This window comes from Babylonia areolata, chromosome 9, assembly GCF_041734735.1.
Source record: "Babylonia areolata isolate BAREFJ2019XMU chromosome 9, ASM4173473v1, whole genome shotgun sequence".
In the NCBI taxonomy this organism is placed as follows: domain Eukaryota; kingdom Metazoa; phylum Mollusca; class Gastropoda; order Neogastropoda; family Buccinidae; genus Babylonia; species Babylonia areolata.
Genome location: NC_134884.1, coordinates 3,374,720 through 3,400,877, shown reverse-complemented (window position 1 = coordinate 3,400,877; position 26,158 = coordinate 3,374,720). Strand labels below are relative to the sequence as shown.

General features: G+C 47.4%; 1 protein-coding gene across 4 annotated transcripts in view; it reads left to right on the top strand.

Moving 5' to 3' along the window:
• LOC143286000 (protein spire homolog 1-like) overlaps positions 1-26,158 on the top strand; it is a 174,041-nt gene that overhangs the window by 81,457 nt on the left and 66,426 nt on the right. For all 4 annotated transcript variants that reach the window (XM_076593496.1, XM_076593497.1, XM_076593495.1 and 1 more), the window contains exon 7: positions 9,867-9,953. In XM_076593496.1, the coding sequence (XP_076449611.1) occupies positions 9,867-9,953 (87 nt within the window). The remainder of the gene's footprint in view (positions 1-9,866; positions 9,954-26,158) is intronic.

Genomic DNA, 26,158 nt, shown 5'->3' with positions numbered 1-26,158 from the left:
GTGTGTGTTGGGGTTGGGGATGGATGGGTTGTTGGGAGGTAAAGGTAATTGAATTCTGGGTTTCAGCGTGGTTGCATCGTTCTGTTTGTATGCCGAGTCTTGCTTTGTCATATATCTCATTATGGCTTCCTCTGGTTTTCTGTCTGATTCTCTCTTCTTTCCTGTGTCTTGGGTTGTGTTGTCATTCGGTCAATGTCTCTTTCACTCTGTGTCTGTCCCCTGCAAACACCCTTACCCCAAACCCAACCTCTCTCTTTTCCTTTATCTTCGCTCTTCCTCGGAGTGTATTTCTTGTTCCCACACGCCCACAATTGTCCTGTCTTGGAGCCGCTCCTTCCCTCTCAGATGCTGTCGCTCTTTTCTATCAACAGAGAGAGAGAGAGGGTGGGGGTGGGGGGAGGGGGTAACACCCCCACACGAAGAAAATCATCCACCCAATTAACCACCCCGCAGTGGAACGTGGCTTTCAGCACACTCATGGGACGGAGAGCACGTGCGCATCCCATCTCTGCCGTTGTTTTTGGTTTTTCATTTTCAAAGGAGAAATTCAATTTCCTTCTCCAGCGATGGCAGCAGGTCCCTGTCGCCCCCAGTCCTCGCTCTGTGGGATAATTGGTCAGCGTCGTGACGGCGCTGGCTTGGGAGAAGCCTTTTGAGGTTTTCTGGGGTGTTCTCTGTGTTCCTTTTTTTCCTTCTCTTTTTTTTTTCCTCGTGGTTTTGACTCTTTGCTTCTTGTGCGTGGATTGAATCCAGTGTGTGTGTGTGTGTGTGTTTGAGTTTGAGAGAGAGAGAGAGAGTGTGTGTGTGTGTGGTGTGTTAGAGAGAGAGAGAGAGAGAGAGTGTGTGTGTGTGGTGTGTTTGAGAGAGAGAGAGAGAGAGAGTGTGTGTGTGTGTGTGTGTGTGTGGTGTTAGAGAGAGAGAGAGAGAGAGAGAGTGTGTGTGTGTGGTGTGTTAGAGAGAGAGAGAGAGTGTGTGTGTGATTCCCTGTGCTTCTCTCTCTGGGTAGAAGAGCCCCTGAGACTGGTGAAGGTCGGAAACGAGAGAAGGAGGTAGGGGTAGGTAAAGAGAAAGTGTAGGAGGTATGGAGAATTGAATTACTGCAGAAAGATGACCAGGAAAGAGAGAATGTTGACTCAGTCAATGTTCCCCTTTGTAACCCCCATCTCCCACTTTTTTGTTTGTTTCGTTTTTTGTGTTTTTGGATCCAGTGTAATCTTGCTGCAGACAGTGGAGCTAACAAGGTTTGACGAAGTGAAAGGTGACCTAAGCCGATGTTATTGAGGGCAATGCGCTTCTTAGCTGTGGGAACAGCCAGCCATGACATGTAGTGCGGTCATCCTTTCTCTTTCTGCACCATCCCGTGACCTTCTTATTGTATTAACAGGGAGAGAGGGTGGGGGAGAAAAGAGGGGGAGGGAGTGAGAAAGGGTGGTGGGAGGTATAAGGAGAAAGAGGGGAGAGAGAGAGAGAGGGGGAGGATGGAGAGAGAAAAGGGGAGTGAAGAGAAACGAAACGAAACGAATTTTTATTTCACGAGGGAAGTGGAGCAAGCACAGATTCTTATTCACAACCAGCCCTCAGAACGGGAGAGGAAGTGGGGGAGAGTGATGGGGAGAGAGAGGAAAAGAGAGAGTCAGAGACAGAGAGTGAGATATGTAATGACTGAGAGATAGTGAAATGTGACAAGAAGTTTGAAAGTATTGCCGGTGTCACTCTTATATATATATATATATATATATATATATATATATATATATATATATATATAAAGCCTTTCTCTCACATTGTGTTGTTCTCCGCAAATTAGCCTCGTTACAGACAGCTAATGTGGTATGACAAACTTCGAATGACTGGGAGCTTAGTTTTTTGTCATTTGTTTATTTATTATTATTATTATTATATTTTGATATATCTGATTCAGTTTAATGTTTCCTGTTGAAGGAAACGACAGTTGTGACATTCCGGCCAGCGTTCTTCCTCATATATTTTTATGTACTGTATGACCTTTTCAGAGAGAGAGAGAGAGAAACAACACAGAACACGGACAGGTTTAATGTCATCAGCGAAACAGCTCCAGTGACATGGGGGGTGAAAATGAGAACAATAATGAGAGAGAGGGGAGATATAGAGATGTGCCGACCCACTGCGAGCGATAGACGGTTGTCCCTGACCCACATGGTGTGTGGACTTCAAACTGTGATTCAGACAGTCAGCTTCTTCCTCACTCCTCGAGGGCTTCCACTTCTCACGGACGTTCATTTCCTATAGGGGGATGTTTACGTGCCTGCCTGCCCGCCTGCCTCTCTGTCCGTCTCATTGTCTGTCTGTCTCTCTGTCTTTTTGCACGTTCGTTGGCTGCAACTGCGCTGTTGATTCGTGACCGTATTACAGTGGGTGGTCCTTTACGGATGTCACGGTTTTTTCCCCTTTTTTGTCCCGCCAATTAGGCTGCCTCAGTTCGTTTTCTGGGGGTGGCTGTGATGGTATATTCTTCCTCTCCGGCATCCGCGGTGCGTTTTTTTCTTTTCTTCTTATTTCTTGCGCGCGCGCGCGTGTGTGTGTGTGAGGGGGAGGGGGGGGTGCATTCTGGACTTTCCATGACCGATTCTATCGCCCACCTAGAGACTGATAACGACCACCTAATCTTGGCGTTCTACGCTCCTCTTTGGTTTGGTTCTTCTGCCTGCCCACACAAATTCACGAAGGTCAATGGCCAGTGTGCGCAAAGGTTAATCAATGCTGGATCATCAGGGAATGGGGAGCTGTTTTTTTTTTTTTTTTTTTTTTTTAAGTGTTTTTTTTGGGGGGTGGGGGTGGGGGTGGTCTGGCATGGGAAGTGGGGAGACCAGGGAGGTGGAATGGGGAAAACAGAAACAAAGGCTCTGCCAGGATTTGAACCTTAGATGTTCTGAGTGACAAGAGTCCCACCCGCGCCGCCGCTCGGTAATCGTCTTGTCCTTGACAGAGGATCAGTCTCTGTGTGTGTGTTGAGGGGGGGGGGGGGGGGGATTGGTATGTGTGTTTGTATGTAAGCATAGCATGCATGCGTGTGTCAGTGTCAGTCTGTCGGCGCAAGTGCGTGCGTATGTACGAAGGACGATGAAGCCCACACACTGTCTGTCAGTTGGTCGATCAGTCTGATACTGTATACCGTGCCCCAGGGCAAGGGGAAGTCCTCGACACGTCCTGTCTCAACCCAGCCAGGGATGACAAGAGAGACAGAGAGGGTGCAAAGTACTACTATCGGTCCGCCTGCCCCCCCCCCCCCTCCCCCCTCCACCCTCCCCGTCAGCTTTTCTGTCCTCAGGGATAAACGTTGAACCTCTCTGTCCCCAGCACGTGCTTGTCGGGAATGAGAGGAGGTGGAGACTGATGGATGAGTGAAGGGGAAAGAACGTGGATTTTTTTCCCTTCTCTTTCTTATCTTGCACTTGTTGTTTACGGGTAGGAGAAAAGAGAGGGAGGGTGGAACGGGGCAGCCTTGAGGGTGGGGAGGAGTGTTTGACCATGGTGGAGTTTCTGTACTCCCCTCCCCCTTCCCCAGTTTCCCACCTACCCCCTTTCACTTTCTATTCATTGCCACACGTGCTGATCGAATGATCTGTATGCCGGTCTCTTTTCCCCTCCCTCCCGGTCTGTCTGCCTGTCTGTTCCCCTGTCTTTGTCTGTCTTGTCTGTCTGTCTGCCTGTCTGTTCCCCTGTCTTTGTCTGTCTTGTCTGTCTGTCAGCCTGTCTGTATATATTTGTCTGTCTTGTCTGTCTGTCAGCCTGTCTCTGTATGTATTTCTCCTTGTCTTGTCATCCTCCCTCTCCAGTCGTAAGTCATAAGTTTCTTCCTCCCTGTCTGTCTGCCTTTCTTTCTGTCAGTCTGTCTGACTGTCTCTCTCACAGATAGGCAGACACACTAGCACGTGCACACATATACACACACGCGTGCGCGCACACATACAAACACTCTGTCTCACAACACACACACAACACACACACACACACACACGCACACGCGCACAACACTAGCGCGCATACACACATACACGCGCGCGCGCGCGCGCGCGCACACACACACACACACACACACACACACATTCTCTGTCTCACAACACACACATACACACACGCGCGCGCAGACACAGACACGCGACACACGCACTCACAACACACACGCACGCACACACACACACACGACGCACGCACGCACGCGCGTGCGCACACATACACACATACACACACACACACACACACACACACACACACACAAACACACACAGTGAGGAATACTCCTATGCATGCAGGTTAGTGATGGTGACAGACGTGGACTCTGGTTTTCCTTCCTCTTGGGAGGACACTGGTTCTGAGTGTGTCTGGATCGATAGTCTGCTGGTGTGTGTGTGTGTGTGTGTGTGTGTGTGTGTGTGTGTGTGTGTGCGTGCGTGCGTGCGTATCTGTGTTTAAGTGTGTGTGTGTGTGTTTGCTGGCTCGCTTTCCTGTGCATCTGCATAATGTTAGGGTTTTTTGTTGTTGTTGTTATTCTTTGGTTGTATCCGTTCATATTATTCTTTTAATATCCATTTTGGAATTGTACAGTCGGAACGGAGAAGATTGCTTCGATCTACCCATCCTTCCCTGTCTCTCTCTCTCTGTGTGTGTGTGTGTGTGTGTGTGTGTGTGTGTGTGTGTACCCGCGCGCGTATGGTCATGTGTGGGTGTTGAAGTTCAATGTGTAATTGATTTCCGGTTTGGGAATGAAAAAGAGAGAGAGACAGACAGACAGAGGGGAGAGAGAGAGAGAGAGAGAGAGAGTTTGTGTGTATGTGTGGTGGGACTTGGAGGGGGGCGGGCAGGGATGGGGGCGGCTGTGTGATGTAAGTGTGCCGGCAAGGTTATGTGTGGGTTTCCAAGATTTCGTTCAATTTGCATGGGATGTCTGGGTTGATAAGTTGAGAAAGAGAGAGAGAGAGAGAGGGGGGGTGGGGGTTGTATGGGTGTTAGGGAGTGTCTTTCACTTCATGTTATCGTGATGTGTGTGGGATAGGCTTTTTTCCCCTTGTACCCAGCAGAAAGCAATTTTCACCTCCCGGTAATCTCCTACACCTCGGCAGCAAAACCAGCCGCCGCCTCCACTAAGTCCATTATCCAACAGTTTAAACCGCCTTCTCTCCTACGTAGTTAAAGCCGTGTCATTTCCCATGATAGTCCTTATCTTTCCTTCTCTGTTTGTTTCTGTCAGTCTGTTTGTGTGTCCTGTCCCTTCATCTTTGTTGTTTGTCTTTATTTTTTGCCCTCCCATTCGCATCCCAGCTTAAACCCATTTTTAATAAGTGAGAGTCTCTCAGTTTCTGTCTCTCTGCCCCTCTCTCTTTGTGCCTCTCTCTGTCTCTCAGCGTCCACCCCCTCCCCCCCTCTTCACACACACATTCAGCCGTCAAAAACACGTGTGTTAAAAGACACTTTAAATAAAGAAAGGGGAAAACACACACACACACACACTCACACACACACACACACACACACACACACACACACACACACACACACACACACACACACACGTACATCAGCGCTCGTTCATGCACACACGCGCATGCCCACACACAAGGCAACAAATATGCCAGTGCCGTAGCTACCTTCGTGCACACACACACACACAGGCGCACTCACACACACACATACATACATACACACACACACACACACACACACACACACACACACACACACACACACACACACACACACACACACACACACACATCCTCCCTCTCTCTTTCTGTCTCCCCCCTCTCCTGTCATTTTCTCTCTTTCTGTGTTATCATGTTAGTGGGTTAACAAGACACATTGACAAACGGCAGGTATGCCCAGTATTGGCGTTTACTGCTGGAAAATAAAATGCCACTATCTTTGGCATGGTCTCTGTCTTCTTTTTTCTCGTCATTTCATCCGAAGTTCTGTTCTCTCAGTCTCTCTGTCTTTCTGTCTCTGTCTCTCTGTCTGTCTGTCTCTCTCTCTCTCTCTCTCTCGTGGTGTGGCTATCTGAGAGAAATGTCGCACGAGCTCCAAGTTGTAAAATATATGTTACGAATTTTTCTTCAGTTCTAAAGTTCTTGTTCCTTTCCATTTCATTTGCGCTCATGCATTTTTTCTCTCTCTTGTTTTGCTGGGAGGAGGGTGGGGTGGGATTTAGGGGAGGTAGGTGTGGTTGTTGTTGTTGTTGTGTGTGTTGTGTGAGAGATAGAGATAGAGAGAGAGCGATGTGCCCGCGTGTGTCTGTTCGCGCGGACAACTGCTGCTTTACATTGCATTTTTTAGACCCACCCCAATCCCGAACTCCTCCATTCTCCCTCCCCTTCGTCCCTCTCCCCCTCCCACTTTCTGGGGCACTATTTTTTGCTCCCTTCCCAAATTCCTTTTTTCGATTTAAAGGCATGGTATAAAAGAGGCATCGGACAGTCACACAGGTGGTCCTGCAATGAAGACTGCTAGTGGCATCATTTGTGTGTGTGTGTGTGTGTGTGTGTGTGTGTGTGTGTGTGTGTGTGTGTGTCCCACTCTCTCAATACTGACGGGCGCAATAGCCGTTAGAGCGTTGGACTTCGAGGGTCCTGCCACCGAATCTCGGTAACGGCTCCTGGTGGATAAAGGAAGGATATTTTTCCGATCTCCCAGGTCAGTGTATGTGGAGACCTGCGAGTGCCTAAACACCCTTCGTGTGTATACGCACACAGATTAGATACGCACGTTAAAGATATGTAATTCATGTCATCGTTCGGGTTATGGAAACAGTATACCCTGTATGTACACCCGAGAAAACGAAGAATGGCTGCCAACATGGTGGGGTGAATATTTACAAAAACGTAATACATGTAAAATGTGTCATGTCTGTATGAGTGTGTATATGCGCGTGATTGAAACCTGATTGAATGACAAGGGAAACGAATGACGAGCGCCCGATGGTAGCTGTCAGTCGGCTCTACCCAGGTAGGCAGTCTGTTGTGCAAATGACTCCGTGTTTGGAAAGCGCTTAGAGCTTGGTCTCCGATCGAGGATAGACGCAGAGTATCCATATCATCGTCACCATCGTCATTTCTCTGTGTGTGTCTGACTATATGTTTCTGTCTCCCTCTCTCTCTTTCTGTCTTTCGTTGTGTCTCTGTCTGTCTCTTGTTTCTCTGTCTGTCTGTCTTTCCATTCATCCCTCCCTCAGTCTATTGCTCTCAGTGGTGTCGGCACGCAGCTGCTGTTGACACGAGCATGAGTCACGGCACCAGCACGTCCAGCACCTCCTTGTATACTGCACGTCCACTGCAGGGAATTTCACGTCAGTGGATTTCTGTTCTGTACGGAATGCGATCAGCGCGTGCAAGATCTCACTGCACACTTCCACCTCTTCTCTCCCCTCATCACCCCCCCCCCACACACACACACACACACACTCTCTCTCTCTCTCTGTGTCTCTCTCTCCACACATACAATTATTCTTCCGTGAGTGAGAAAGACAGGGGATGGGTGTGGGGGAGAAAGGAAAGGGATTTCCATACATAAACACAGACAGACAGACTCTCGCACACATGCTCGCACGCACGCACACTGTCACACAAAGAGATATATCACACATAGAAACTAGGAAAGAGAGGGATAGTTACACAAGGGAACACGCGCGCGCGCGCGCGCACACACACACACACACACAAAAACACAAACACACAAAGGAGAGTCTGGGGACATTTATCACAGGGAAATGAGAGTGCAGAGGTGTGTACACTGTAGGAAGCGGATTGATGAGCAGACAGGTCACATTTATCATCAGTTCTGATGGTCTGGCCAGGTCAGTTCAGACTACACAACAGTGTGTGTGTGTGTGTGTGTGTGTGTGTGTGTGTGTGTGTGTGTGTGTGTGTGTGTGTGTGTGTGTGTGTGCGTGCGTGCGAGCATGCATGCATACGAGAGTAGAGTATATCATATGACGATACGTTTTCATGGCACGAAATGATTTGCTTTACACAAGCATGAGACGATCTTTTTTTTTCTTTCATTTCTTTTTTCTTTTTTTCCCGGATCGGCGGAAATCTCGTTCAGATTCTGTTTTGAGACGGGTGAAAAAGGTTTACTGGGAAAGAGAATTCCAAAGTTTAGTTAAGTAACGTTCTGTGTTTACGTTCTGTATTGAATTATGAGTGTTAACATATACGTGCATGTATGCACGCGCTCGTATACACATGCGTACGCACACTCGCACGCTCACATGTACACATGCACACGAAAATAACAATCGTTCGTGTGCATATTTGCACGAAATGCATGTTTGCACGCACATAATTATTCGTGTGCACATCCATACTTAACGCGCGCGCGCACACCACACACAAACACACACACACACACACACACACACACACACACACGTTGTACAATGTGATGAGAGAGGGGCAAGGATAGGAGTGGGGTGAGGGGCAGAGCGGGTTTCATTGACATGTTGATGGCAAAAAAGACCAAGGCTGCTTGCTGCCTTTTGATTTAAGTCGGTGTAGTGTTCGGGAGGTTAAAAGACAGCGTCGTGAAAAGGCGCTGACTGGTTCTTTCTCCCTGTTTTTCCTTTTTTTTTTCATTTTTTTTTTTCATCTGCTTTTCAACGAAACTTGCGTCTGTATTGATTTTTTGGAGTCTGCTAGCTTCAGTTCTCAGCTGCGAAAGAATTCCGGCTTTATTGCTTGGTTTTATTTTCTTTGTCTTTCTTTCGTTTCTTGTCGCTTTGAAAGTTTTTCTTCTTTCGATATTTGCTTCTTCTTTTCTTTTTGTTTCCTTTCCTTTTTACGTGTTTGTCTGTCATTCTTTATTCATCTCTCTTCTCTTCCGTTCTGTCAGCTTTCATTCCTGCCTTCCTACGTTTCCGTGTGTTTGTCAATCTGTCTTTCATTTGCCTGTCTCTTAGTGTTTCAATGTGAGAGCAGTGCCATGTGCATTGGTTTGTATTTCTGCATCATGGATTTCATGGCTTGGTTCAGCATGCCACGCACAGAGAGAGATGGAGGTAGGGGATGGAGGGGTGGCGCGCGCGCGCGTGCGCGCGCGCACACACACACACACACACACAGAGCGGGTGAGAGAGTGAGTTGGGAGTCGGAAGAGATGAAACCATTAATCATCCACGTGCCAGTTGACTGATTGTTTTGTTTGACTGACGGATGAATGTTTCTGTTGTTTTGGGGGCAGGTTTCATATGACATGTCCAGATCGAACATTGTTGAATAATAGATTATTTGTGTTGACAGGAGTCTCGAATGTGCGTGAGACTGCAATGCTGGCTGCAGGGTAGGGGGATTTACAAAAGCACACTTTGTTTCTGGGAGGAGCAGAGAGCGTGAGAGAGAGAGAGAGAGAGAGAGAGAGAGAGAGAGAGAACTCGTAACTAAAATGATTTACTGCAATGCTACCGATCTCTTTGCAGAGGAGGAACATATATAGTACATTTAAGACACACAGAATGGCAGAGATAAGATAAGATAAGAATAACTTTATTATCTCCAACTGGAGAAATTAGCGTGTATGTGTCAGAAGTGGGGAGATAGAGACAGACAGATTGTCTGTGTGGCATGACTTTCCAGTTTTCTTTTTTTCTTTTTCTTCTTATTATTACTGTTATTATTATTTTGTTTATTTTTATTTATTTTTAGGTTTCTGTACAGGATGCCCTTTTACCTCTTTGTTTTTCCTTCTTTTTGGTGATCATGTTATTTGGGATCCGTCAGCTGCTGCATGTATATATATATGACTGTATTCAGTGCTGTGTGTGTGCACGCAGGCATGGGAATCTCACATCTTTTTCTTTCTTTCTTTCTTTTTTTTCTCTCTGTCTTTTCCCAAACGTGTAGGTGAACGGGGACATCCCTCCCAAAGTGAAGAACGATGCGCATGCCGTCATCTTGGATTTTATTCGTTCCAGGCCGCCTCTGCGTCAGGTGAGTGTGTGGCTTCTTGGCTTTGTTAGCGTTTGCCTTTGTGTGTTTGTTTGCTAAGTCTCTTCTTTTTTCTTTTGTTGTTGTTGTTGTTGTTGTATATGTTCTGTGAAAATGAACGTGGCGAAGAGGGGAAAACACGAGAAAAAAAGGAAAGCAAACAGACACAGGAAAAGAAAGAAAGAAAGAAAAAAAAGAAACGAAGGAGAGGCACGGTTACTTTTTATGAGACAATGGCACACAAATCGAATTGCGTGTCAGTGGTTCGAATTCTGTTTCTTTGTCTTATAAAGAATAAATCTACGCTTTCCTTGTTTGTTTTATTTATTGTTCATGTTTTATGTGCTTTCCTTGTGTGTGTGTGTGTGTGTGTGTGTGTGCTATTTTCTTGTTTTGTTTCTCGTCTTGCTTGTCTCTCTTGCATGTCTTTGTGCATGTCCTTTTGGTGCCTGTGCGTTTTTCTTTTCTTTTCTTTTTTTCTTTTTTTTTCTTTCTTTTTTAAATTTTTTTTAAATTAAGTTTCTGGAGAGCGCAGTTGGAACGCGTCATCGTTCAGCTGTTGAATTTAATCACATTACCCTTCTTTCGCTCTTTTTTGTTTCGAAGTTACATCTTCGTTATCTGCTAAGATTCACCCACCAGGGAAATGAAAAAAGTTTGGAAACTCTCTCTCTGTCTCTGCTTGTCTATCTGTCTGTCTGTCTGTCTTTCTGTCTCTTTCTCTGACCCGCTCCTTCACCCTGTCTCTTCCTCTCCGTCCAACCCACTCAGCTTAGCATTTCTATTCCTCTCTTTCGCCTTTTATTCTCCCTTTCCCAATCTATGTGCCTGTCCGCCAGCGTCTATCTCTTATAGGTTTGCCTTTGGGGACGACGCACAGATAAGGCGGTCGTGTTCTGCATTCTGTCTCTGTCTCTGCCCTCCACCTCAGCGGACAGGGAATGGCCTCTAGTGGTGGACGGGCCGCACGTGCGCTGATGGCTACAGCCTTTAATGCTTGGCCTTAAGACCCCTCTCATAAAACTCTGCTATCTGAACGCACAGGGCGCTCACCTGTATCTTCCTACCCACATGTTCCTGCATACCCAGGGTTCAGGGTCTTGGGAGGAATCAGGTTGGACGGATTATGAACCACGCTTTGTGCATTGTGTGTTTTGTTTGTGGGAGTACAGTCAGGTAGGAGAGGGAGGGGACGAGAGGTTGGGGGGGGGGGGGGGAGAGGTCATTGATGGATGGAATCTGTTTGTACTGATTATCAACACCGAACCACGCTTTGTGTTTTTTGTTTGTGAGAGTAGAGACGGTGTGGGATATGTGTGTGCGAAGATAGTGTGCGTGGGGGATGGAGGGGGGAGGGGTAGGGGAGGTTGAAGGTACGGATGGAATTTGGTTTGGACTGAGTAACGAGAGTTTGAGTTCAATGATCTGTTATGAACGTTATTTATCTTCTTTTATTTTATTTTATTTTGTTTGTTTGTTTAAGCGTATGTGGAATGGACGGGGTAGTGTGCCTTGCATTTTTGTTAGTGAGAGAGCAAGGAGGGAGGGGGCGGGGGGAGATGGCGGAGCTGACCAAGAGGGAGGAGGAAAGGATCGGGCGGCCGTCATGTGGGCCACCCGTGTGAAATAGGGGTGGCTTATCTTCTTGGTCCGCTGTTGACTCCTCTGCTGTGCTGGTGGTCTTTGCCGGACGCGACTGACTATCATGCATATTGTACATCTTCTTCTTCCAGCATGGGAGGCGGCTATTCGGGGTATTAGGGGGCCAGAGGGGACGGATGGTATCTTATCCAGTCTTATTATTGGTTGTTGGAGGGCGAGCTGAAGGGGAAAGGAAGAGAGGACCACTGGTGCGGGGGGAGGGGGGCAGGGGGAGGGAGGGAGGAATCGGACAGTGGCCCCAGACGTGATGTGACTGGGGATGTACGTCTGATTTGTCTGCGCTCCTCCCATCCATCCGTTGTATTGTAGTTCTCTCCGTGCTTATTATTATTACCCGAGTGGGAGTGAACGCATGCATTAATTTTATTGTGTGCATATTTCAGCAAACAGGCAGGGGTTATATCGATATCTCAGTTTATCCTGTTGGTCTTCTTTCCGTCTTCCGGCACGTCAGGACCTCCCAGCCACCCCCACCCCCCTCCCACACGCACACACATACGATCGGTTCGTCCCAACCTTGCTCGAGCTGATGCGCGCTGTGACGAATATGTGTGTGTGCACGCCGTCACGGCTTTCACACGCACTTACACTTACAGACCATATTTGTATATGTAAAATATGTTATTTTGCTGAAATCAGTATTGATATCCTCTGCACATTCACAACGATCGCGACACACATTGACCGAGTGGCAGCCAGTTTGACATCGACACCCCGGGCCGGCAGACAGTCTCCCGGGACAGCGGGGTGTGGGATCTGTCTGACCTGTCCAGACACTGACCTCCAGACAGACTGGTCACGGTGACAGGGCTCGGGTGAGAGGTGCGGGGAGGAGGGAGCGTGGGGTGTGGAGGGGAAGGGGGAAGGAGAAGGTGCTCAGATGGGCCAGCTCTTGGTCGTGGTTTCAACAGGTTGCATGAGTTGGTGTGCACATGTGATGGCCTGATGAGGTTATGGTCCGATTTGGTTGTGTCGCCCCTAAAGCATTCTGTGCGCCGACACGTGCAAGATTGTCTGACGCACGCACGCACGCGCACTGCCTCCCTCCTCTTCCCCTTCCACAGCCTACCCCTCGCCCCCCACTTCTATACATGCCTTACTTTACCCTCCGCTCGCCCCCCCCCCCCTCCAGAACACTACACAGTGCAGAACTAGGGCTTCATTCCCATGCCATGCAGGTTGGTGGAACAGTTCCACTGGAAGAGAAAGTGTATGGTATCTCCCTGGCTGCAAAAGACGTCCTTTTTCACATGTTCAGCGTCAGCACCGTAACTGTTCCTGAAAATGTGACCTTTGTTCTTGTCCAAAAAAGAAAATAAAAAGAGAGAGAGAAAAAAGAAGTGTACACACACACAGAGATCTTTTTAATGTTCGTGGACTGCTCATTGCGGACATTTACGCATCGTTTCCACCTCTTCGATTTAGGCATCCATACTCCGTTTCCAGGGATGTGCATGCTGGGTATGTTCAGAAAACCACTGAACGTTGACGTGGATTACGGGATCTTAGAGAATTCCATCTTTTGTGTGTGCGTACATAGTAAGGGGACCAAGGCAGTAGCATTTTTTGCGCTTTTGTTGACATAGTAGATAGGAAAATCCCATCTCATAACTCCATCCAAGCCCCCGCGACCGGGATTGAAATCCCAAGACACACGACTAAAAGAGTCCAGCGCTCTAACCACGTGTCGAAAATGCGACCTTTAAACCACTCTGCTGGCACCATCTATTTTGTGCCCAAACGACAACTCGACACGACCACATTGAATTGTTTTATGTGCACGTGCTGTTGGCAGTTTGGCGTGTGTGGAACAGAGGAGGGTCCAGATGTGAGTGGTCTATGGCATCCTGCTCTCCCGTCATACACCAGGAGTGGAACCATTGCCACAGCTAGATTGTGTGCACACCACAGGAGCTTCAAGAGCTGAAGCTTTTCACATCATTTTAGTGTCCTTTGCTTTTGATGACATTTCCGCTCGTGTAGAAGCTTCAAACGCGGTGACAGAATTTGTACCGAGTCACATTCAGCTTCGCAATGTGAATGAGTTTTTGATCCAGAATTGTGTGAGGTCTTGGTGGTGGAAATAACAACGGACAAATTTTGCAGCGAACAGTACGCCATAGGCATGGGGGACGGGGTTCAGTTGCATCTGGTTGGAACATATCCTAGTACCTGTCATCTTTGTTGAAGAGGAGCGCGGCGCGCGTGTGTGTGTGTGCGTGCGTGAGCGCGCGCGTGTTTATGCCTGTGCGAGACGCAGACTCAATCGTTAGTCATAAGAACCCCCAAAATGAATGTCAATAAACAGTGTGGTAAGACAACACAGTGAGGAAAAGAATTTCCTGTTTTGATTTGATGTATACAAGATAATATTCTTGTTGTCTTTTACGTGCGCAGGCTATGTACGTTGTGTGTGTGGATCTGCGTGCGTGCGTGCGTGTGTGTGCAAGTGTGTGTGTGTGTGTGTGAGAGAGAGAGAGAGCTTTGTCAAAAGGGAGAAAGAAACCATAGCGAAGTTCGCACCCAGTTGCAGTACAACGCATAATTTGCAAGCCTTGATAAAGCTCCGTCAGTGCACGAGCGTGTATTTATATGTGTGTGGGCGGAGGGGGGGTTGCGCGCGCGTGCACGCTTGTGTGAAAGATGGGCAGACATACATTTGTGTGTCATGGGGTAGGGGAGGGAGGAAGCGGTGCGTGCATTCATGCTTGCACGTGTGTATCAGTTCTGGCTAACGTTCTTTCTTCCCTCATAACGTGTTCCGCAATGCTGTCAATAGGTGTGCCAACAGAGAATACACTGCTCCCTGCATGCTCAGATTGCATGCCGCTACCGGAATTCCCCGCAGACAAAGCGAAAAGATGAACAGCGAGAAGAGATAAGACCCCACCCCTCACCCCTCTCTCTTTGCCCACCCGTTCAGATCATTTTACCCATGTTATTTACCAAACCCAGTCAAACCAAAATCAGCTCTGCTTAAAACATGCACATTCCCTGTATAGAGAGTATCGCATTAAAAAAAAGTATTTGAAGCTTATTTGAATTTATTTGATTCAAAGTAAAGATTGAACAGTGCACCGTCGGAAAAGCATGTGTGTCATGCGTTCGTGAGCATGAAACAGCATGCATTCATAATACCAGGTGATACCTTTAAGTGCTTCCGTGACTGGTATCGGGTAAAATGCGCTTCCATCGGTGTGCATTAAGCAGTGTGCATTCATCATATTGAATGATGCCAGCTGATGATTTCAGTTTCAAGCAGGCATCATAGTGTTTGTGTTTGTGTCTTATAATTTATACACTACTCATATGCGTTGCTTCGAAAATATAACAAGACAAACGAACGCAGAAAAACGGAAGAAAGAAGAAAGCAGCGTATGCATGATAGCGCGTCAATCCATCGCGCAGGTTGTGCCGTGAGTGCAGCAGAGTTGACAGAGGGAGAGGTAACATGTACCTTGCACCACACAATACCCATTTACTGCTGACGTTGGGTCGTGGACATCTGTGAGGATAAAATGACTATGGCGGTTATTGCATTACCACGTTTGCCTGTCCTCTGATTAATTCTGAGCGTAGGTGACTGACTGTCATTGTTGGTGCAGGCTTGTGTTTGCCTGAGCATGACACCCACTGTCAGTGACCTCTGCCTCCTCCTTCCGCGTGTTTCTCCTCCTCTGCCCATCTTCCTGTTCTTGTTCTCCTTCTTCTTCTCCGCCTCCTTCTCCTGTTTATTGTTTTTCTTCTTCCTCCTGCTGCTTCTCTCTCCGCCCCCCTCCCCCTCCCACCCAACCCCTATCAGTTCTGCTCATTGTCGTCTTCGTCGTTATTCTGTTCCTTCCTCCTCTTCGTCATATTCTTCGTCGCATTCATCGAGTTTTTTGTGTGTGGTTGCTCCCTCCTTATATATATATATATATATATATATATATATATATATATATGTATATGTGTGTGTGTGTGTGTGTGTGTGTGTGTGTGTGTGTGTGTGTGTTCTGCATTATTTTGTGAGTCATTGTAGGTGGGTGTCGAATTGAAACCATGCGGTATCTTTTTTATGCATTCATGAAGGAAACCAAGAGACAAGTTCCGTCTGTCCATTTAAAAAGAAAAGAACACTAATACGTATATCTAACAGACGCAAAACGTCAGGATCTGATAGGCGTTACTTCCCTGTGTGTGTGTGTGTGTGTGTGTGTGTGTGTGTGTGTGTGTGTGTGTGTGTGCGTGCGTGAGAGAGAGAGAGAGAGAGAGAGAGATCTGCCACGCTGCCAAGTTATGTTGCTGATGGAAAACATGTGAAGAAATATAGTGGGGTGAGTGTGTGTGTGTGTGTGTGTGTGTGTGTGTGTGTGTGTGTGTGTGTAGAGGGTTTAGGAGGCGGGTGGGGATTGGGGGTTGAAGATCCAAAATAGGGTTGTCAGTGGTCGTGGGGGGAGATTGAAAGGAGGGGGTTGTGGGGTAGAGAGAAAGAGAGTAATGATGAGATGATGAAGCGAGCAGTCTTCCTGTTCGGTAAATGGACGTCAGGTTAGAGAAATTGGATGATGGAGAGAGACACGCAGAAAAAAAGGGGGGGTGGGGGGGGGGGGGAGTGGATGTGCGGCTAGACTATGGACGGCGGTTAGTCCGCCGGGAAACAGACACTATGTCTCACGAACTAATAACCCACAGCGCTGTAACGAGCCTTTTTCCTTAATCAAGCAGTCCCTCGGCAGAGGCTGCTGCTGTAACTGCTACTACTGTGATTGTTGTTGTTATGCTTCTGTTACTATTTCTTCTTCTTCTTCTCCTTCTCCTCATTCTTCTTGTCCTTCTCATCCTCTTCTTATTAATCGTTATTCTCCTTGTCTTTCGGAAACAATTGCAATAACGCAGTAGTAAGGATCATTTTGATTTGATTTGACTTTCCCACCCCTCCTTGCATGTGGAATCCTTGGCAAGAATAAGTGAGAGACTAACCACAGTATAATGTACAACTTGATGGGATTGACCATGCCCGGCATGCTAATAGGGAAATGTTTGGTGGTGATTTAAATGACCCGTGAAACTGCCTGCACTGCTGGCCTAACCCACCGTACCACACATCTATCTTTCTAATTCTTAACCTTTCACCCCTCTGTGGGTTCATATGATATGAACAGACGGACAGAGGACATAATCACAGTTAGTCGAAAGCCCCATACACCTGACCATTGCTGATACGAAGACAAGGCGGCAACAGACACCACCACCATTGCACCAGCCTGCCTTATCTCTCTCCTCCAGGCCCCACCCTCAGCCATACAACGTCCATAACAAAGAGGGGTCTGGGGCATCACCTTCCTCACCCCCAGACCATTCATCAGGATTACCGGCCCTTCCTCCAGATGGCCCGCACCCTGCCTGGTGGCTGCAGGTTGGGAAATAGAAGCCTTGGGGAACAAATAATGAAGGGGTGGACCTGACTTGTTGGGGGGTAGGGGGGGGGGGGACTCAACTGCATGGGCATGAAAAGTGTATGGTGGTGATTAATCTTGTTCTTAATTGATTTTTCTTGTGCACCCCCTTGGGAAAATAATCCCTTTTTTTCTACTTGGAGATAGTTTGATTTGTTCCTTATCGACTTTTCTTAATTCATCTTTTCTTATTCTGTTTTCTCTCGAAGGCTTTTCTTCTAGTCCTTCCGGCTCTACTCTTTTTCTGGCCTTCTTTCATTCACTTTCTTCCTCTTTGTATGTGTTGTAGAAAGGGTTGGCGATTGCGTTTAAGTCTGTGTCCCGTCTTCTTTGTTTTGTCTGTTTCTTTCTACCTTTCTCTGTCTTCTCTGCCCCCTTCCCCCATCTCTCTCTCTCTCTGTCTCTCTCTCTCTCTCTGTCTCTCTCTCTCTCTCTGTCTCTCCCTCTCTCTAAACACCACCACCGCAACATCACCATCCGTTTCTCTTGTATTTAACACGGATTATTAAATTTGTAGTCTGCCGTAACCTTTCTTGGAAGAGAAGAGAATCCAGCATGATGGGAGGTGGTGCTTCCCAGGAGGGGCAGGAGACAGGAAAGATAGGGGAAGGGGGAAAAAAGGGGGGTGGGGGTGCCTTGACCGTGATAATGTCAGAGCTGTCTTTTTAACAGAGTCCGGGCCTTGTGCTTCAAGATTGAACAGCACTTAGTGTGATGGGCTTGGTCGAGACTCCAGACAGGTCGAAAAGAAAGAAGGGGGAGAGTGTGTGGGGAAGAAAAGAAACGAACGATGGCAAGCCTATTTTGCTCTTCTTGTCCCTTGTCTACACACGTGTCGCTATCTTGTGTGTGTGTCTGTGTGGGTATCTCTCACTCTCCCATTTTTGGTTTATGTGCTTATATGATGCGTGCCTATATTGCATGCTAAAGTACTTGCTATATGATAATACGTATTTTGGTTTCTTTGTATTGTTCAAACCTTGGAGTCGAATGACTGGAAAAAGGGCAAGGTATCCCCTTGTCGTATAGGCTCTAAGCTGATGACAGTCAAGTTCCGAAATGTCTTGTGTCTATTAATTGTCACAAATGAAAGTCCACGGTCATTCCGTATCATAGTCCCCCAACCTGTCACAACCCTCTCTCATAGTTACCGGATGACCCATAATACCCTGGATAGCCTGCGGAGCCATTGTTGCCCCGTATGGCCGTGCATTCTTCACAGCTTGTGTTATGAATACCCCGGGTGTTGTTTACAAGCTGTGAATGGAAAGGGAGCCAGTGGAGCAGGACAGAGAGACAGGGAAAGCTGCACTGTCTGTGCCTTGGAGGTGATGATGCAGATCCCCAACACCTGTACTGCCCCCAACACCCCACCAACCCAAACTGAGCGTGGACCTAAATGTAAATACACGTCTGCATGCTGCGAGTGAGTGCTACTGGCCATTGCTTGTGCCACTAACGAGAAGTTTCAATCAGCTTGCCAGTCCGTCAGTCTTACAGTTATGGGAATGTGTGTGTGTGTGTGTGTGTGTGTGTGTGTGTGTGTGTGTGTGTGTGTGTGTGTAAGAGAGAGATAGAGAGGGGGGAGGGGGGAGAGAAAGAAGGAAAAAGAAAAGAAGAAAGGTGTGGTAAAGGGGGTAAGCAACACATTCTTGAGGCCTTCAGAATGGCATGTACGCACAAATCATATTATGTAAACCGGTCAACAAACCGTGTTGCGCTGCATATTTTGAAAGCTTTACGAGAATTTATGTTTTGTGGCAGATTAAATAATTGATACATTCCGTGTTGGGTGGCATGGGCAAAGAAAGTCTCAATCGGGATAACTGCTCTGTTAAATGATTGAGGGGGAGTATGGAGAGTAGGGGGTGGAAAAGGAACGAGAGGGAAGGGGAGGGAGGGAAGGTAGAGAGAAAGGAGGGAGGGAGAAAGAGAGTGTGTGTGTGTGTGTGTGGGGGGGGGGGGGGGGGCGAAACACTGACATCTATCTCAGAAGGGAGAATGAAACATGCGAAGTTGGCAACTGGATGCAATGCAACGTTTCATTTGCGAGCTTTGAGACAGAACAGCGTTTCTTGTGTACTGCTATGGCCGACATGGAAATGGAGAACAATAGATCAGACAAGACCATTTTTTAATTTTGTATACTGAGACTGTCTCTTGTCTGTCTGTCTCGTAGTGTGTTGGCTTTTCTCTCCCTGGCTCTCCCCCATACCCGTCCCACACATCCCTCTTATTCCCTCTACCCCCCACACCCCCCCCATCCCCATCCCCCTTCGTCTTTTGGACAGATTAGTTTTCGTGCATAGGATTAAGATTAAAACCAGTGAAATAGAATGAAACAGTGCGTGCGTTTTCGAGTGATACAAATTTTGATTAATTTTCTGGGCACTGTGTGAACAAAGGACCAACATAAAATTGTAGCATGCAGTAAAAGAGCTCTGTTCCAAACCAACACGTACATCAGACGGCACTGCACCAGCTGACACATGGCCAGAACACGACCAGCCGGACCGCACGTGCCAACAACCTGCAGGTCTTTTGTTTCATTGCGGTCTGCTGAAGCACTTTTGTCACGGTTCACTGTACACAGACGCTCACCTCCCATGGTGTAGTGAAGGGGCAGCTAGCTAAGTGCCTTCATGTCGGCTTTCATGTCCGAAGTGCCGTGAAAGTGGTGTGCACTCAGTGCAGTCACCCTCAAAGTGAGAGGGGTGCATGGGTACTTCGGTCATCCCCTGTCACGTGGAGGGAGGTCGCAAGCGTTGTGTGCGTGCAGAGTTCTGTGGCAGAGTTGTTTGGAGTGCGTGTGAGCTTTGTCGGTTAAAAACAGTCGTCTAAACCTGGATTGGGAGCTGGGGTGTGTGGGGTGTCGTATCTTGTTGTGGAAGTGTCTTACTTGATCAAAAAGACCGTGCTTTTTTCACCTTTACACACCTTAACGACACCACAATACACCACAGCACAACACAGCACGACAGTATTTCATCGCACTTGAAAGAACCCCCTCACCTCTTCTTTTCCACGTAAAGTTCGTCCCAGGGACCGTATTTTCGGAGAACGGTGCGTCAGGTGGGACGGTAGTGTGTTGTTGTTCACGCCCCTGTGGTCAGGAATGTCCCGAACCATTTCTGTTGCCAAGCGGTGCACACCACCCAATATCGTGTTCACCCACACGGTAAAGTTGTCTTATTTACGACACTCACTCCTCCCTCCACCCACCCCTTCGTCTCCCCCCCTTCACCTCTCCACTATCATCCCCACCCCCTCTGTGTCTTTTTTTTTCTGTCATCGTCTTAATTTGGTTGACTTTGTTTGATTCGGTTTGGGTCTTGTCTGATGAGCTGTTGTCGCTTAGATGGATTCTTTCGCGCGCGCATAATGTACCAGTCAACCTCACCCCTTCATCACAGACTCTTCATTCCATCCTGTTCCAGCGTCCACCCTCCAACACATCCATCCTTCCTTAGGATCCACATCACCACTGCTGCCATCTGAGTCGATACTACAATTCTCCTTCTACTGTCTTTGCTATCACCGCCTCTCTCTTCCACCGTCCAGCCGACTCCCGCTTCCCTTTATTTCATTAAAATGCGAGGGGGGAGGGGGGGGCATGGCAGCAACTTCAGACCATCCATCAAGATTACCTCCTCTTGCTCACGTTAAAAAAAAACCATTTTTTTAATTAGCATCGGCGATAACGGCTCTCTGGATGACAGACGCATGGACTGGTAGTGCCGCTGTGTGAATTGTGAATCATAAAAGCCTCTCTCCCTGAACAAGCTTGTCCAGTGATCATGGCTTCTACGTGAGTGCTTGCCGTGATGCGATCGAAAAGACCGATATCTTAATGTTTATGGGGAAAAAAGGGGGGGGGCGATATTTACCCCTCTTCTGTCTTACCGTACACGAAAACGGAAATGAGAAGGGATGCTGTTGAAGGACGAAAGCGTTTTGGCGAAGATTTGAAACCTGTGTATGATAACACAATTCGTGACAAGCGAAAGAGTGGACCAGTCATTTACGCGGTTCGTACGGGCGGATTCCCGATGCATGGGGTGCGTTAGAGTCTTGATGGTGAATGGGTGGCACTACAGACCTACAGACTTCTCGTGCATGGCAGTTGTAAAGCACTTGAGCTGTGGCTTGAGGGAAAGGCGGTAGGGGAGGGATTAATAGATGGACGGCGGAGGTTGGGAGGAAAGGATGTTGTTCAGAAGGAGGACGGAGTCTGGGGAGAATTATGATGATGGAATGGACGTGCGTGATTGGAGGCATGCGCCACGCGGGGGAAGTTCAGGGGTGCTGGTTTGTCTTGTGTGTCGGCTGAATCACTGTGTTTAGCCTTCGTGTCCACGGCCACTCGTCTTTTTCATCTGAGGGTTTGAGAGAGATGGAGGGCGGGAGGGGGGTGAGCATGTGGGGGATGTGGTAGTGGTGGTGCAGCATATTCTTCTCCTATGCCCCTCCTCACCCGATTATCCTCAACCGCACGAACTGGGCGAGTGATAAAAAATTGTGTCTCCTCTGCCAGTGACAGATTGTATGCCACTCAAGTACGAGAGAGAGAGAGGGGAGGGTGTGGGGTTGAGAGAGAGAGCTTGCATGAGCCGTCATTGTTTTTGTGAATTTTAGATGCGGATTTGCTGATGAATGAATGTCATTTTGATAAATTTGCGCATTTACGCGTACTGATTATTCTATTTGAAGCCAACGAAGAGTCTTGAAGTCTTGGTGTCAGCGAAAGTTCGGTTTGCCAACACCAGGGCTGGGTTCCTTGAGCGGTCTTTACTGTGCTGTTTTGCTTAGCGTTAAGAATGTCTGTGGAATTAGCTCTAGAGTTGGGAACATTCATAACGCAAAGGAAGCATAGCGCTGCTAAAATCGCTCATGCAGGCCAGCCGAGAGAGAGAGAGAGAGAGAGAGAGAGAGAGAGAGAGAGAGAGAGGTGGACGACCATGACCCTCCACCAGACAGTAGGACACATTCAGCATCCTGAGTAAGCATGCATCGTACATCATCAGAGACTGCAACCATCGGCAGGGCCATGGTACATGTGTATTCCTTTGATTGTTTTCACCTGTATAGTTCTTTTTTTTCAGAATGGTGTTTTATATTTGGTGGGTGAGCAAGACAGGTTCATACATGAACGACAAGAAACGAATGAAGGGAGGTGGTGGGAGGGATGGGTGTTTAGAGGAGGGGGAAGGGGGAAAAGGAAGCAACAGAACGCCTGCCGGAATTCGTTGTGGAAGAAAGAGGATCTGAGGCCAGAGATAGCTCTGGGCATTATTCATTACGTCAAAGATTTTTTTCTTTGTTTGTTCTTTTCTATCACGCCATGCAGAAAGAGAATACAATTGCGGCAAATGAGGTTTCCGCCAAGCTGGGCAATCAAATTCTGTTTTATATCTTCGGTTTTTGCTTGTTTGGTGGTTTGTTCGTTTATTTATTTATTTATTTTTTCGCCTTGTCCATCCTCATTAGCTTGCTTTTCCTTTTTGCAGGAACGATTCCGTGTTTTTGATTGTGTTTTAGAGGTTTGGTGGATTCCATTTGATCATGGTTCTGTGTGGGATGCAGTCCCCCTCAGTATTTTCATTCGTTTCTGCGAATGGGCTTTCTGTGTGGGGACCACTCTTCCACTCATCCCCATTTATTTCCTCCTTCTTCTCCCCCCCCCCCCCCACGCCTCCCTTTAACCTCCTTTGTCCCCATTAACCCTAACGTTCTAGTAGACATATACCACTTAGAAAAATTATTTATTTGTTATTTTGTTCTCTTAGTAATCCAGAGCTCATTTGTGTCTTTTTATCATGTTTGAAAGGAGGGAAAAAAGGTTATAACAGATTAGAACGCGGTGCACGTGCGCGCGCACTTTTGTGTGTGAAGGCCGAAGGACTGGGTGCGAAACAGAAATGTCAAGCAGCGTGTTGTTATCACTGATATATCAGTTACGCAGTGACCTTTCGCCGTTTCTGTTCATCATGTGAAGTGAAACCTACCAGCCTTTCTGTACTTGTATACTAGGCCGAAAATAATAAAAATGACCTTGTGGTGCTAACCAATTTTTTGTTGCATAATGATAATAATTATGATGATAGTGATAGTAATGATAGATAAATAGACATGACCCACTTGAAAGTAAACGTGACAGAAAAATAACACAGCACACTGCTAAAGAAATCAAGAACCCCCCCCCCCCTTCCACACTCACACACACAAAGAAAATAGGGGACAGAGAGACAGAGAGAAAGAAACACTGAGAGAGAGAAGAGCGCTATTGAAATAAGTCTTGATTCAGCTGATCCCGCGTTCTTTCTCTACCGTTCGTAACGCAGGTTGTGAAAGATGGAATGGCTCACATCACTCAAAACCCTGCGCATTAACAAACTCCAAGGACACAACAAGCAGTGAACAAACTATTTCAGCGATTCGCAGAATGTTGCTTTCGTTGCCCCCCGAATTGCTCAAACACTCCTATTGGATCAAGAGGAGGGTTTGTTTGAACGTGTTGGTTCCGGTGTCTACAAGAGAGCGCGTACCGCCTCGTTTGAATTAATGAGAGGGGTGTGTGTGTGTGTGTGTGTGTGTGCGGTGGCACACACACACACACATGCACATACGCGCGCGCGCGCGCGCGCAAACACACACACACACACACACCGGATTAATCTGTTCTCTCTCTCACTGATCTACACATTTCAGTAGCCTCTCTCCCCCTCCATTCCTCTACTTTCTGTTTCTCACCTCACACCCCGACCTTTCCAGTTCCCTCCCTTCCCTCCCACGGACTACGGAATACAGTCCTGACAGGCCTTTCAGTGTGTGGATGTTCAGGACCGTATCCCGTAGACTGGCAAAATCCATCGACGATCTGAAGCACGGCTGCCCGTGAATATTGCTTTATTGACGGCATCCTCCAACAAGTACATGCACTTCCATCGATGTTTCTGTCTGTCTGTCTGTCTGTCTGTCCCAGTCCTCTTGTCTGTCGCTCTGTTTTCCGTGTCGTCCAAGCTGTGATGGAGTGGATGCGCCTGTTCCGCTGTTCGGTGTGTAAGTCTGTCGTTCACAGTGTCAGTCTGTTTCTGACTGCCCTGAAGTACCTACGTCTGTCTCTGTGTCTTCTTCTGTCGGTCTGTTTGTCTGTCTGTCCCTGCTTGTTAGTGCCAGATTGTCCCAAAGCGAAGGGTGCCCCTTTTGGGAAAATCCTTCTTGTCTGATGCTGGTTGAAGCTGCCAGAATGTGCATGATTTACGTAGTGATTGGTTTTCCTTGAAAAACTGTGAGATCAACATAAACACGGTTTGTTTCTTGCTTACTCGAAATGTATCTGTGCACTCAACCACTTGTGCAGGCCAAGACTCCGGGATCAGCCCTTGTTCCCCCAGGTCTTATGTTCCCCAAAATTTTCTTTGAGCCAGATCTTATGAGGGGTACAAAGAGACAGAAACAAACCAGGCAACTAACCAGTAGTACTGTCCGCCTTCTTACAATGTCCTTTAGTTGCTGAAGTTTGCATCTCGGAGTAACTTAAAACAACACGTATAATTTGTTTAAAGAGTTCCGGTTCAGGAGCCAGTTGCATTGGTCGGACGGAAGAGCCTAGTATGGTCGTAACCCGCTACTCACTGTGTGTAGTATGGGACTGACCAATGGCGTAGTTCGGTCAACGTAGGCATTTAGTCACGTATAACTGTCAAAAAGTTAGAACCAAGCAATGCAACTGGCTCCAGGACTGTTTAAGAGCGTTAATTTCCCCCGTTCATTTCCCGTAATTGTTTGTGTTGGGTTATGCATTAATTTATTTCATTTATTTGATTTGAGTTACCAGCGAGAGTAGAGGTAACAGCATCTCCCTCATGTCGTTTTCCAAGTCACGGCCATGTCTCTTTTATTCATTTTGAAATAAGTTCATTGATTATTAATTTCTTTTGACAATAACGTAGCTGCGTTATTTCTCTCCAACTTTCAGAACGGGAACTTGTCACAGGTTTGCGCTTGCCCCCCTCCCGTCCTTGTTCTTGCACCTTGACTCAGTTTTCTGCTGATTAACAGAAGGGAGAGAACTTTGTGAGCTCTGGCTGAGGGTAAGTGGGGTGAGGGTTTCCGAGGGAAGATGAAGGTCTGCAGGAGTTGCGAGATGGCTGCAAACATTTTTTCCCCTTTCCTATATATGAAAGGTGAATCAATACTATGCCATCCACCCAGTTCCTTCCCAGTGCGCCAGAACAGTCTTCTTAATTTGAAATGTTATATCAACATTAACCTTTTCAGCGTCACTGCCAGCTGAGAAAGAAACCAACACTGACACCTTGAACTTTTGCTGGCTGGCTTTGAAAGGAGGGGAGAGAAATGGGGAGAGGCACCGCATGGTGACAACAGTGATGTCAACGAACATTTCCTTTAGCAGAGACTGTTCTTACCTGTTAAACACAAAATAAACGTGAAGGGGAAGAAGAAGAAGAAGGAAAAGAGAGAGAGAGAGAGAGAGAGAGAGAGAGAGAGAGAGAGAGAGAGAGCTCCGGCAGTATGAAGATGTGGTGTGACGCATTTAATTAATAAGTACTGATTGTTGACAGACACTTTTTAGTCTGCTTTGAATGCAAGAATGGAATTATAGAGCTGAGACGAACAAGAATCTACAGGCATGTTCCCAAGTCGTCGTCCATGTTGCATTGCAGTGGCCATGGGTTGGGGTAATTGGTCATGTCATTGTGTTCAGTCATGACCTTTGGACAAGATGGTCTGCTGTTGTTTTCCCCAACACTTACCCCTCTCTCTCTCTCTCTCACTGTGTGTGTGTGTGTGTGTGTGTGTGTGTGTGTGTACACGCACGCGCGCGTTTGCGTGATGTGTGCGTATGAGCGTGAAGAAAAAACGCCGATTAATCATCACTGCACACACACACACACACACACACACACACACACACACACACACACACACACACTCGTGTGCACGGCAGATGGAACGCCAGCATTTTGAATACAAAAATCGTTGGTTTACTTGCACGCACGTTAACGCCAGTGAGGGGCTTATCGATCTATCTTTGTATTTCTGACAGAGGGACAGAGACAGGGAGAGAGCGTTCTAATTCTGGAA